We start from the raw sequence: 13953 nt of genomic DNA on the forward strand, positions 1-13953 counted from the left end.
TACCGGAGTTCAAAAGGAAGAGAATTCCAGACATATATACCATACCATACCATACCATACCATACCATACTATACTATACTATACTATAGTGACACTGCCGCTTTCACTCAGCTCAAGCTCACACGACAGATAGAGTCGCAAACAACGTTCGCATTCTGACTTCACTCTTGCCCAGGGATAAACATAACGACGTAAAGACACCCCTTTCTGATTATTAATAATCAAAGGAAATTAACAGTAATGTTCACATTTCCCCTTCAGGGATAAATCATATGACAAGTCCACTCCAAGAAAACACAATCAATACTTTCTGTTCTCTCTTACACTTCCCGTTATAGTTTTTACATCATAATGATAATTTTCATTTGTTTCTTTTCACGACTGTGTTGTCAGTTGGTGCTTCCCAAACATCTTTCGGTGGGCGATATATCAGCCAGACACCTTCGTCTGAAAACAGGCCAGGCGCTGAGGATCCTGAAACATCCTCAACCTAACTGTAGTTAAATAGAACAATTAGTAAAAAATATTACTCGCATGACTTGAGTCGCTATTCTCGTTTTACTGAACCAGAGTTCAGAAACGTAAATGAAAATAAAACATCGAAATTCACAAAATTTGGATTAAACGATGTCACCGAATTTCTCATTACCAAACTCGAAATTACTGACTCACCAGTACTTCAGATCAGCTTCTCTGAACCTCTACAGTTCAACATGACTACGTCTCACATTCTCTCTCAGAAAGGTAACAGTGTCTGTTCTATGACTCTCAGACCCCAAGGTCTATTTTGTCCCAGGTCACTCCTGTGACCAGTTCAGCTGTACGCAGAGATCGAAGTGGCAAGAATTTTGGTGCACTTCACAACACAAAAACTTGTAGACACATATTCACCTCAGCGCCTAACGACACATACATCTCGAGCCTTCCTCCAAATATCAAGTTCAAATTAGTACAGTAAAACAGCCACACCATACAGGAAATATGACCTTTACAATAAGCACATTATGACAACCAACTTGGTGTCATGACAACTATACTATGCTATGCTATGCTATGCTATACTGGACTGGACTGGACTGAAATGTGCTGTGCTGTGCTCTGCGTTGCTATACTATACTGTACTATACTATACTATACTATACTATACTATACTGGGCTGGGCAGTGCTGTGCGTTGCTATACTATACTATACTATACCGGACTAGAATGTGCTATACTATGCTATACTATACTGGACTGGACTGGACTGGACTAGAATGTGCTGTGCTGTGCTGTGCTATGTTGTGCTATGCTATTTTATGCTGTGCTATGCTATGCCATGCCATCCTGTGCTATACTGGACTGGACTAGACTAGACTAGACTAGGCAGACGAGAGGGAAGGAGCAGCTAAGCGTGCAGGAGGCGTGTCTTCTCTTTCTGTCTTGTCCAACCATCAGGATTGTTGTCCTGTGGTCTCCGATGGCTTCCGTGTCTGTCAGGGTCTCGTCTTGCCTCTCAGGGATGCGGGATGCCGTCTCTTTCTTCCTGCTGGTTAATCTGCCAGTAGATTCTGCATCAAACACACACACACACACACACGTGTACACACACACACACACACACACACACACACACACACACATTCACACACACTCACAAACACGCAAACATACGCACATATACACATATTCACACACACACACATACACACACAGACACACACACGCACGCACGCACTACCTCTCTCTCTCAGATATACATACAGACAACAAACACATATACACACAAACACACACACAAATATACACATACATACACGTACACACACAAGTACACATCTATCTATCTATCTATCTATCTATCGGTCTCTTTCTACACACACACACACACACACACACACACACACACACACACACACACACACACACACACACACAAACACAAAAAACAAAACAAACAAACAAAAAACAGACACGCACAGACACAAACACACACACATGCACATACACAGATAGACACATATATACAGACACAGACAGACAGAGACACAGACAGACAAACAGACAAAGGCAGACAGACAGACAGACAGACAGACACACACACACACACACACACACACACACACACACACACACACACACACAGAAAATAGCAACGAAGTCACAGACACGCGCAAACACAGACACACAAACACACATACAGACTCACACACACTCGCGCGCGTACACACACACACACACACACACACACACACACACACACACACACACACACACACACACACACACACACATATTCAAATTTAGATCAGCCTTGATCCCTTATGGGGCATTGACGATTTCAGAAAACAACATATCCAAGAACACAATTCAGTTGATCATAGCACACACACACACACACACACACACACACACACACACAACCACAACCAGAACCACATGTACACGTCTAGTATCAACAACAACAACAACAACAACAACAACAACAACAACACACACACACACACACACACACACACACACACACACACACACACACACACACATATACTATACTGGACTGGACTGGACTGGACTAGAATGTGCTGTGCAACACACACACACACACACACACACACACACACACACACACACACACACACACACATGTACACGTCTAGTATCAACAACAACAACAACAACAACAACACACACACACACACACACACACACACACACACACACACAAGACCCCCCACCCCTCACACACACACACACACACACAAAAGACCCCTCACCCCTCACACACACACATACACACACACACACACACACACACACACACACAAGAACCCCCCACCCCTCACACACACACACACACACACACACACACACACACACAAGACCCCCCCCACTCACACACACACACACACACACACACAATTACAAGTGGAGGTGGAGACGTGCAGTCTGCACAGCTCTCTAGTGCCTGTGTGACCGCCTTGTGAAAAGTGTCGCGCACTTGGCTTCGCTCCACGTGATCATAGATTCCGGATGTCTCCAACTGGGCCAAGACCGAAGCTGCAACAGTTACCACCCTTTCTATGGTATCGATTTCATCATCAGTATCAGTATCAGTATCAGTAGCTGAAGGTGGCGTCATTGCGTTCGGTCAAATCCATATACGCTACACCACATCTGCCGAGCAGATACCTGACCAGCAGCGTATCCCAACGCGCTTAGACAGGCCTTGAGAAAAAAATTACTCAAAGAAAAAAAAATTAAAAAAATAAAATAAAATAAAATAAAATGAAATAAAATAAACTAAAAAGAAAATATAATAATAATAATAATAGTCATAATAATAATAAATAAATAGGTTTAAAAAAAAAGAAGATAAATACAATGTCAACATTAAACAAAACAAAGTGATACAACAATAGCTATATATATCTCTTGATGGCCTCCATACAGACAGATAGTTAGACAGACAGACAGACAGACTGACATAGATAGATAGATACCGAGAGAATCTGAGTGCACGTGATCAAACCCACTGTTCTAAAAAATAGACGGATAGCGCATGCTTTCTTTGAACCCCTTTGCTAACTGAAGCCAGCGGAAGTGTTCAATCAGCCATTTTGCCACTCATGTCAGCGCAGCGCGAAGCGGTAACTTCATATAGCTAGTGACTTAAGTTAATGCAGAATAGTGCGAAAACCACTTCATATTCCACACAGCCTGGATGCCCATGTGTGGTGCATGGAACTACAGCCGGCAAGACTGCCGAGCTGAGTGAGAAACTGAAAAGGATATTTTTTTCTACTGGAAAGTGAACTTTGAAGGGAATTTCCTTTCCCTTTTGTTTTCTATCATTGACGACATATACATATCTCTCTGTCTCTCTCCTTTACTCATCGAAGCAAGAGGAAGACCATATAGAGAATGAAAAGGAAATTAGGAGCTGAAATTAGCTGCTGAGGAAGCGCAACTGACAGAAAGTGTTGCATATTGTGTGACTGAACACAAAGGCACGCATCGACCTTCCTTTCACTAACCACCTTTCTATTTATAAAACTGAAATGAACGACCACACAAACCGGTTTCAAAGCACTTCTTTTCTGTCAGATATCAATCAAGACACAATATCTTGTATGTCGTGGGCAAGCATAACACGATTTCATCGAATATACACGTTTATAATTCAGAAACTACCACCAATTAGCAGACGACTCCTTGACGGACTGACGGCCGGAGACGACTGTCAGTATGGCGTCCAGTTGGCTTCAGCTTCCTGGGCAGTGAGCCATCCATCTGTTTTTAGAGCAATGGATCGAACCCCACACTCGCCATACAGTATTTTCTCTCAGTGCCCTCGACCTTAATCAGTGGCCAGCACGAGGTCTCTGGAAAGTCATGGGCTGGACAGGCTGTGCGAAGTGAACTTAAGTGTACAGCTGCATCAAATTTGCCTGTCCTCAGGCGCACGAGCGTGTGGTGTTGTCCCGCGTGCAGCATGCACTTTGCGCACGTAAAAGGTTCTCCTTGGCGAAAATCTGTAGAAAAATCCACTTTGATAGGAAAACATAATTAGACAAACTGCAGGCAGGAAAAATTACAGGTGTATGCTGCAGGTCCTCTGCACAACCGTAGAGCTTCAGGGGAAAATGCATTTCAAATGGGAAGTTCACTTTTGTCGCTCTGCTTTTCAAGCATGAGCGGTTGCTTCCCTTTGACCGTTGACTGCTTTTTTGGAACACTGTGAAGTGTTGACCATCGCGTGGCGTACTCTGGATGACTGATGTCTGTGTACGACCATTAAGCCCCCTGGTTCAGCCAGGGGAACCCGGGCCCCACACAGCATCAGTCACACGCCCTGTCCTGGTTGTTGTCGTGTGGGGGTCCTGGTTGTTGTCACTCTGTCGATGTTTGTTTGTGTCTCTGTCTGTCTGTCTCCTTCTCTCTCCCTTCACCCTTCTCTCTCACTTTGTGTGTATGCGTACGAGTGGGAGGGTTGATGGGACGAGGGGTGGGTGGGTTAGTAGTGAGTGCTTTCGAGCGTGTGTGTGTGTGTGTGTGTGCGCACACACACACACACGCGCGCGCGCACACACACACACACACACACACACACGCGCGCGCGCAAGTTTAGCCGTGTCAACGCGAGTATGTGTGTATATGGTGTGTGTGCGTGTGTGTGCGTGCGTGCGTGTGTGTGTGTGTTTGTGTGTGTGTGTGTGTGTGTGCGCGCTTGCTTTCTTGCGTGCGCGCGTGTATGTGTGCCGTGCACGTGCGTGTGTGAAACTCTGCGTCTGTATGATTCTCTGACAATTTCATTCTCACTCTTACTCACGTTTGCACTCTGCCAGAAAGACATCAATCCCGACCTCTCTGTAGTCAACCATGATCTGAAACAGTAGATACATATATACAAATATGCCTCCCTCCGCTAGCTTGTTCCTTTTTAAAAATCTATTGTATTCACAGACAGTGACAGGCGCATTAGCCGAGTGGTTAAAGCGTTGGACTTTCAATCTGAGGGTTCCGGGTTCGAATCACGGCGACGGCGCCTGGTGGGTAAAGGGTGGTGATTAATACGATCTCCCAGGTCAACATATGTGCAGACCTGCTTAGTGCTTGAACCCCCTTCGTGTGTATACGCAAGCAGAAGATCAAATACGCAGTTAAAGATCCTGTAATCCATGTCAGCGTTCGGTAGGTTATGGAAACAAGAACATACCCAGCATACACCCCCCTCCTCCCCCCGAAAGCGGAGTATGGCTGCCTATATGGCGGAGGTAAAAACGGTCATACACATAAAAGTCCACTCGTGTACATATACGAGTGAACGTGGGAGTTGCAGCTCACGAACACAGAAGAAGATTCACAGATAAGCCTGAAAATCAGCTGATGCGCGGCAAAAGTATTTTTTGAATGAACTAAAGCAGAGTAAGTTTTTTGTTTCAATAAAAAGAAAACACGTTAAAACATAATACTACATAAATTTTGGGTGGAATGGATGTTTTCTTATATATTTGATGACTTATTCAAACGATTTATTTATTCATTCGTTCGTTATATTTCATCCCAGATAGTATAATTTTATGTCATTGCGTATTTTTCATTTTACTTCTTTTTCGTTTTAATTTCTCGTCTTTTTTTCCCCCTTCCCTTTTCATCCGTGTACTAATGCAAATTGTCTATGTGTAGTCGAAAATGGAAATAAATTGCTTTTTCTTTTTAAAGCATGCAAATTAACGTACCCTAATTTGGACTGACCCAAGGAACGTATCTCACATCACACATACACCAGCCACCACAGACCCCACTCCACCCCACCCCACCCCTTCCGTACCCCCCCCCACCCCCCCACCCCCCTACCCGTCCCCACTCAAAACAATATCTACGACCCTTTCCCTGAGTGAGCACAGTGACTGTGTAGGGACCCAGCCCCCCCCCTCCCTCGACCCCCCCCCCTCCCCCACACACACCTCACCTACGACCCCTTACCTGAGTAAGCACAGTGACTGTGTAGGAACCCGGCCCTCCCCCCCCCCCAACACACACACCTCACCTACGACCCCCTATCTGAGTAAGCACAGTGATTGTGTAGGAATCCAGCCCCCACCCCCACCGCCTTCCCCCGCACACACACACCTCACCTACGACCCCTTACCTGAGTAATCACAGTGACTGTGTAGGAATTAAGCCCACACCCCCACCCCCTTCCCCCCCCCCCCCCCCCCCACACACACACACACCTCACCTACGACCCCTTACCTGAGTAATCACAGTGACTGTGTAGGAATCAATTCCACCCCCCCCCCTTCCTCCCCCCCACCTCACCTACGACCCCTTTACCTGAGTAAACACAGTGACTGTGTAGGAATCCAGGCCCCCCTCTCCCCACACACACACACACCTCAGCTACGACCCCCCCTCCCCCCCCCCCCACCTGAGTAAGCCCAGTGACTGTAGGAATCCAGATCCCTCCCCTTATCCCCCCCCCCCCCCACACACACACACACACTTCACCTTCGACCCCCTTACCTGAGTAAGCACAGTGACTGTGTAGGAATCCAGGCCCACCCACCCACCTCACCTACGACCCCCCGCTCCCCCTACTTGAGTAAGCACAGTGACTGTATAGGAATCCAGGCCACTCCCCCCCCCTCCCCCACCCACCCACCTCACCTACGACCCCCCGCTCCCCCTACTTGAGTAAGCACAGTGACTGTATAGGAATCCAGGCCACCACCCCCACCCCCTCCCCCACACACACACCTTACCTACGACCCCTTACCTGAGTAAGTACAGTGTGACTGTGTAGGAATCCAGCCCCCCCCCCCCCCGACCCCCCACACCTCCGCACCACCACCACTCTACCCCCCTCCCCCTACACACACCTCACCTACGACCCCCTTACCCGAGTATGCACATTGACTGTGTAGGAATCCAAGACTACCCCCCTCGCCCCCCTCCCAACACACACCTCACCTATGACCCCCTTACCTGAGTAAGCACAGTGACTGTGTAGGAGTCCAGGCCCTGCAAGAGTGACCCGTCAATGACGATGGCCTTGACCCCCTTAGGGAATAAAGGGCAGCAGGGGTCAGTGTCCGGCAGGGGTTCGTAGTCGTTGTGTCTTTTGGTCATCTCTCGGTCATCCTGGCCACTCTTCTGTAAAAAAAAAAAGAAAGAAAAAAAAGAAGAAATAAGCAAGACTCTTCTACTGGCAGTGGAAAAAAAAAGAATGCATACTTACATATTCATACATACATGCATGGATACATATATACATACACATACATAGGGACACACAGACGCACAGACACACCCACAAAAATGAATGAATAAGTAAATGAATGATTAGAAGAATAAACAAATGGGCTGACTAATCAACTAACAGAATAACAAATAGATAAATCAATAAACAGATTAAAACAACAACAACAACAACAACAAAACACAAAAAAAACACACAATCAAATCAATACAAAATAAAACTGCAACAACAGATAAATAAACCAAAAAAAACAACAAATTCATCAATTGATCAATTAATAGATAATAAAAAGAGTATTTTCAATCAAGCTCTCTCTCTCTCTCTCTCTCTCTCTCTCTCTCTCTCTCTCTCTCTCTCTCTCTCAAACTTCAGCTACTAAATTGCAATTAAATGTTAATCTAGATAAAAGTAATATTATTGTTTTTAGGAAAGGTGGTTATTTGGCAGCAAGGGAAAGGTGGGTGTATGGTGGTATTGATATGCCAGTTGTCAATGCTTATAAATATCTTGGAATCCTATTTTCTACTCGTTTGAGTTTTGTAGCTGCATGCAGGGATCTTTCAAGCAGAGCAAAGAATGTGCTGTTACATATTATGAAGAAACTCTTTTTATTAAACAATAATTCTTTGGATATTTTTATTAAGATTTTTGATACTCAGATACAGCCCATCGTACAATATGGTTCAGAATTATGGGGTCTAGATAAAAATGCTACAGTACAATGTGAGTCCGTTCATTTATTTGGACTGAAAAAGTTTTTAGGAGTTGAAATGAAGGCACCTAACGATTTAGTATATGGAGAGACGAACAGACATCCAATCTATATAAATTCTGCAGTTAGATGTGTTCGATACTGGTTTAAATTACTAAAAATGAATGAAAACAGACTGCCACGTAAATCCTATAATATGTTGTATGATTTAGATTTTAGAGGTAAAAAGAACTGGGCGTCAAATGTACGAACTTGTCTCTGTGAACTGGGCTTTGGATATGTTTGGGAATATCAAGGAGTAGGTAATGAAAATATGTTTCTGAAACTTTTTCGTCAGCGTTTGATAGACTGTAGATGGCAAAACTGGGAAAATCATATTCAGTCAAGTGATAGATTCTGTCTCTACAGATCTCATACTTCTACACATTTAGTAAAGAATTATCTTTTGTTTAACATGGAAAGATATCTACGAGTTTTATTAACAAGATTTAGATTTGGCATTTCTGAAATTCATATGCACAGATATCGTTATAAGATTGTTGATCACACAGAGAAGTTGTGTCCTTTGTGCAAGCTGTCAAATGAAGATGAAGTGCATTTTGTTTTGATGTGTCCTGTGTTGCATGGATTTCGCGAAAGATTTATTCCAAAGAAATATTATGAACGTCCATGTTTGTTTAAATTATGTTTATTGATGGCATCATCTGATTATGGTGTCATACGTAATCTCGCATTGTATTTACACAAAGCTTTTAAGTTAAGAGAAACGGTATTATCATAATTTCTTTAACTAATTGTGAAAATGGTGAATGTTTACTGATAGTATGGTGACATCTCTATACTGTATTATCGCCCTTCATTCATATGGGGCTATGGCCTTGAGTGAATGAAACATCTCAGTCTCAGTCTCAGTCTCAGTCTCTCTCTCTCTCTCTCTCTCACACACACACACACACACACACACACGCGCGCGCGCGCGCTCGCGCGCAGAGAGAGAGAGACACAGAGAGAGACAGAGAGACAGAAACAGAGAGAGACAGAGAGAGAGACAGAAAGAGAGACAGAGAGAGAGATTGTGATAATCACGCAATCCTGTCGTCCAGAATCCTCTTCCTCGGTTAATGCACGTTTAAGATCCTTCACACAAAGACCCGTTTCTGTCTCCAGACAGGTCCGGAAGTTGTGAACGTTGCCAAAGTACAGGGCCGCCTCAAAGCGGAAGATTTTTACTCCTGGTTGTTCCAGTACCTATATAATACACATACGTGATCAGGATTTAAAAGCATGTAAAAAAAAAAAATAAATAAATTTTTGTAATAAAGAAGAAGAATGAGAGAGAGAGAGAGAGAGAGAGAGAGAGAGAGAGAGAGAGAGGCAGACAGACAGACGTATTGACAAAGAAAGGAGACAGAGACAGACACTGTAGGCGCTGTAGTGCAGCGACGCGCTCTCCCCGGGGGGCAGCAGCCCGAATTTCACACAGAGAAATCTGTTGTGATAAAAAAAAGAAAGACAAATACAAATGTATGCAATCAAATCATTAAATCTCTCAAACACACAACGTCTATTTTTTCAGGAAAGAACAACAGAATCTGTATGCAAGTGCACACTATGTATTTCCACCCTGGCCACCATCACGTTGACCATTCTTCGATGTCACCGTACATCACTCTTGTTCTCCACAGATAGATCACTCTTGGTCTCAAGAGACAGACCACTCTTGTTCTCCAAAGATAGATCACTCTTGGCCTCAACAGACAGACCACTCTTGTTCTTTATAGACAGACCACTTTCGTTCTCTTCAGATAGATCACTCTTGGTCTCAACAGACATACCACTCTTGTTCTCTATAGACAGACCACTTTCGTTCTCTTCAGATAGATCACTCTTGGTCTCAACAGACAGACCACTCTTGTTCTCTATAGACAGACCACTTTCGTTCTCTTCAGATAGATCACTCTTGGTCTCAACAGACAGACCACTTTCGTTCTCTATAGACAGACCACTTTCGTTCTCTTCAGATAGACCACTCTTGGTCTCAACAGACAGACCACTCTTGTTCTCTATAGACAGACCACTTTCGTTCTCTTCAGATAGATCATTCTTGGTATCAACAGACCACTCTTGTTCTCTATAGACAGACCACTTTCGTTCTCTTCAGATAGATCACTCTTGGTCTCAACAGACAGACCACTCTTGTTCTCTATAGACAGACCACTTTCGTTCTCTACAGATGGATCACTCTTGGTCTCAACAGATGGACCACTCTTGTTCTCTATAGACAGACCACTTTCGTTCTCTTCAGATAGACCACTCTTGGTATCAACAGACCACTCTTGTTCTCTATAGACAGACCACTTTCGTTCTCCAAAGATAGATCACTCTTGGTCTCAACAGACAAACCACTCTTGTTCTCTATAGACAGACCACTTTCGTTCTCTTCAGATAGACCACTCTTGGTCTCAACAGACATACCACTCTTGTTCTCTATAGACAGACCCCTTTCGTTCTCCAAAGATAGATCACTCTTGGTTTCAACAGACAAACCACTCTTGTTCTCTATAGACAGACCACTTTCGTTCTCTTCAGATAGATCACTCTTGGTCTCAACAGACAGACCACTCTTGTTCTCTATAGACAGACCACTTTCGTTCTCTTCAGATAGATCATTTTGGTATCAACAGACCACTCTTGTTCTCTATAGACAGACCACTTTCGTTCTCTTCAGATAGATCACTCTTGGTCTCAACAGACAGACCACTCTTGTTCTCTATAGACAGACCACTTTCGTTCTCTACAGATAGATCATTCTTGGTCTCAACAGATGGACCACTCTTGTTCTCTATAGACAGACCACTTTCGTTCTCTTCAAATAGATCACTCTTGGTCTCAACAGATGGACCACTCTTGTTTTCTATAGACAGACCACTTTCGTTCTCTACAGATAGATCACTCTTGGTCTCAACAGATGGACCACTCTTGTTATCTATAGACAGACCACTTTTGTTCTCTACAGACAGACCACTGTTGTTCTCTGCAGATAGACCACTGTTGTTCTAGCAGACAGACCACTGGTGTTCTCACAAACACATCATTCTTGTTCTCTACATAATTATAGACGAGTGTTGCTGTCATCAGACTGATCAGGATGCCCCTCCAACCAGACCGATTAGTGTGGATCTCACCCATTCAGTTTGGGTCGATTGCAGAGCCGGAGCAGTTACATGTGAATCACTTCCAGCCAGCCACTCACCTTCACTCGGCCGTTTACGTCGGCGTACATTTCTGTGCCTTCAACCTGTCCCAGTAAACACACATACGGCCTGCACACAAGCACGCAAGCATGAACACACGTGCAACATCGGAGAGGCTAGTCCTACCTTCAGACAGCATACAGCCAGGCTAATAGATAGACCAGTCTTTTTCTCTACCACAGAGCCTCCAACTCCCAACGGTCTAAAGTAACACACGTAAAGAGCGTCACCAAGAAGGCTTAAAAAAAAATTAAAAAAAAAAAAAAAGGTGTCGGGCAGTCCAACAAATTCAATGTACTGACTTGAGGACAATATCGGTGAAACAGAATCCAGTGGACAAAAGTTTCAAGGAACATCAATCCTGAAGTGACTCAGCTTTCCACGAGCCTTGTGCTTCACAGAATCACAATACTGACCTGGATGGGTCTCGGTACTGTGCACAGAAAACCAGTTCTGGAATAGGAAGAAAAAGTAAGAAGAAGAAATAAAAGACGTCCAAATCATGCAAGACGGAAAGCCCAGTCTCAACCGGAGCACTGGCTTGAAACTCCCCTCTTCTTCGTCCATGAGATGCAACTCCCACGTTCACACAAATGCGTGAGTGGGCTTTTACGTGTATGACCGTTTTTGTCCGTGTCATGTAAGCAGTCATACTCCGTTTTGGGGGTGGGGAGAGTGGGGGATGTATGCTGGGTATTTCTCTTATTTCCATAACCTACCGAACACTGACATGAATTACGGGATCTTTAACATGCGCGTTTGATCTTCTGTTTTCCTACACACACGAAGAGGGTTCAGGCACTACCAGGTCTCCACATCTGTTGACCTGGGAGATCGAAAGAAAAAATCACCCTTTACCTACCAGGCGCCGTGACCGGAATTCGAACCCGGGAGCCTTAAATTGAAAGTCCAATATATTAACCACTCGGCTGTTGCGCCCATTGGGGAACTCCCTCCAATTTACGACAATACAACACCACGGTCGGTTGCCTGTGGCCAGAAAACTTTAGTGCAGCCGTGGAAATAATGAAATAATGACTCCCTTTCTGTACCATTACTGTGTGAGTGTTCTGTCTACACGAACAAAAAAAAAATTATTCTTTAATATTTGCTGTCTTTCCCAGTGTATATAAAACTGTGCTTATGAAGCCCCTACTAAAGTAAGCAACTCTAGATCACAACGAACTCAAAAACATTTTCACCCTGTATTCAACGTAAAACTGTGGCCTCCCAAATCCAGTAAACCCTAGAGCTAATGCAGGTTTGTTTTCTGAAACTCACTAAGCTGCAGGGTTTAATGTTCGTTGTTCAGGTGGGTTTTTTTTTAGTGTTTTTTTTTAGGGCATTGTAACAAAACTGCACCTCTACAAAATGTTAGCTATTTGTGTCGCTTGCTGGTATGCTGACATCTATGATGAAAATGGATGTGAAGAAACCATTTTACCTAACAGATTCAGGAATGGAGGGGACAAGTAGCTGATGACACAATTCCCTTACCAATAGGGGATTTAGTGGGTCTTTTGCATGGTTGCATTGCCATGAGAGAAAAAACAAAAAGAAACATATAAAACAGAAACAGGAATAAAATGTAAACATGAGAACAAAACGTATGCACGTACATCTGTGCGCAATGTGTGTGTGTGTGTGTGTGTGTGTGTGTGTGTGTGTGTGTGTGTGTGTGTGTAATTATGTAATACTCGTAGTCTCTGAATCTGTTTTATATTATTGTGCGCTAAATCATTATTTTTTTCTTCTTTCTTTTGTGAGCTATTGCGCGCGCGCGCGCGCGTGTGTGTGTGTGTTTAATGTTTGTTGTAAAGCGCTTTGAGTTCTCTATAAGGGAGGAAAGCGCTCAACAAATGTGCATTATTATTATTATTATTATTATTAAAACGTAATGTACTGTTGAATGCCATGCTGATATTACATTTCGATCATTAACTTATTAGTCATTAACATTTTAGGCCAACCCTCTCTGTGATTATTGCACGTGTGTGACTTAGATTATTGTATACGTGGTTTACTTTAAGTCAACATTAACCATTCTATGTCTTTTATATACATGCATATTGAATGTCTCAATGGTTCTCGTGCATTGTCTCATCACCATTCACCAACACCATCACAATCATAATCATCAAAGTTATTCCTCCTCGTCCTCCTCGTCCTTCTCCTCCTCCCCTCCCTCCTCTTCCTCCTCCTCCTCCTTCTCATCATCATCATCATCGTCCTCTTCTTCTTC

The 13953-nt window shown here is 43.8% G+C and overlaps 2 protein-coding genes across 2 annotated transcripts in view; both read right to left on the minus strand.

Moving 5' to 3' along the window:
* Positions 1–1178: 1178 nt before the first annotated feature.
* On the minus strand, positions 1179–9679 carry LOC143285101 (solute carrier family 26 member 6-like). Its single transcript, XM_076592314.1, has 5 exons — positions 9544–9679; positions 7472–7639; positions 5313–5367; positions 2907–3040; positions 1179–1551 (listed from the first exon to the last, which is right to left on the minus strand). Exons 2-5 carry the CDS (start codon positions 7613–7615, stop codon positions 1534–1536), a joined length of 351 nt encoding a protein of 116 aa, XP_076448429.1. The 5' UTR covers positions 7616–7639; positions 9544–9679; the 3' UTR covers positions 1179–1533.
* Positions 9680–11677: 1998 nt separating this feature from the next.
* LOC143285242 (prestin-like) overlaps positions 11678–13953 on the minus strand; it is a 22729-nt gene continuing 20453 nt past the window's right edge. Inside the window, exon 13 of the mRNA XM_076592500.1 lies at positions 11678–11780. Within this exon, the coding sequence (XP_076448615.1) occupies positions 11678–11780 (103 nt within the window). The remainder of the gene's footprint in view (positions 11781–13953) is intronic.

Source organism: Babylonia areolata, chromosome 8 (genome assembly GCF_041734735.1).
Source record: "Babylonia areolata isolate BAREFJ2019XMU chromosome 8, ASM4173473v1, whole genome shotgun sequence".
In the NCBI taxonomy this organism is placed as follows: Eukaryota; Metazoa; Mollusca; class Gastropoda; order Neogastropoda; family Buccinidae; genus Babylonia; species Babylonia areolata.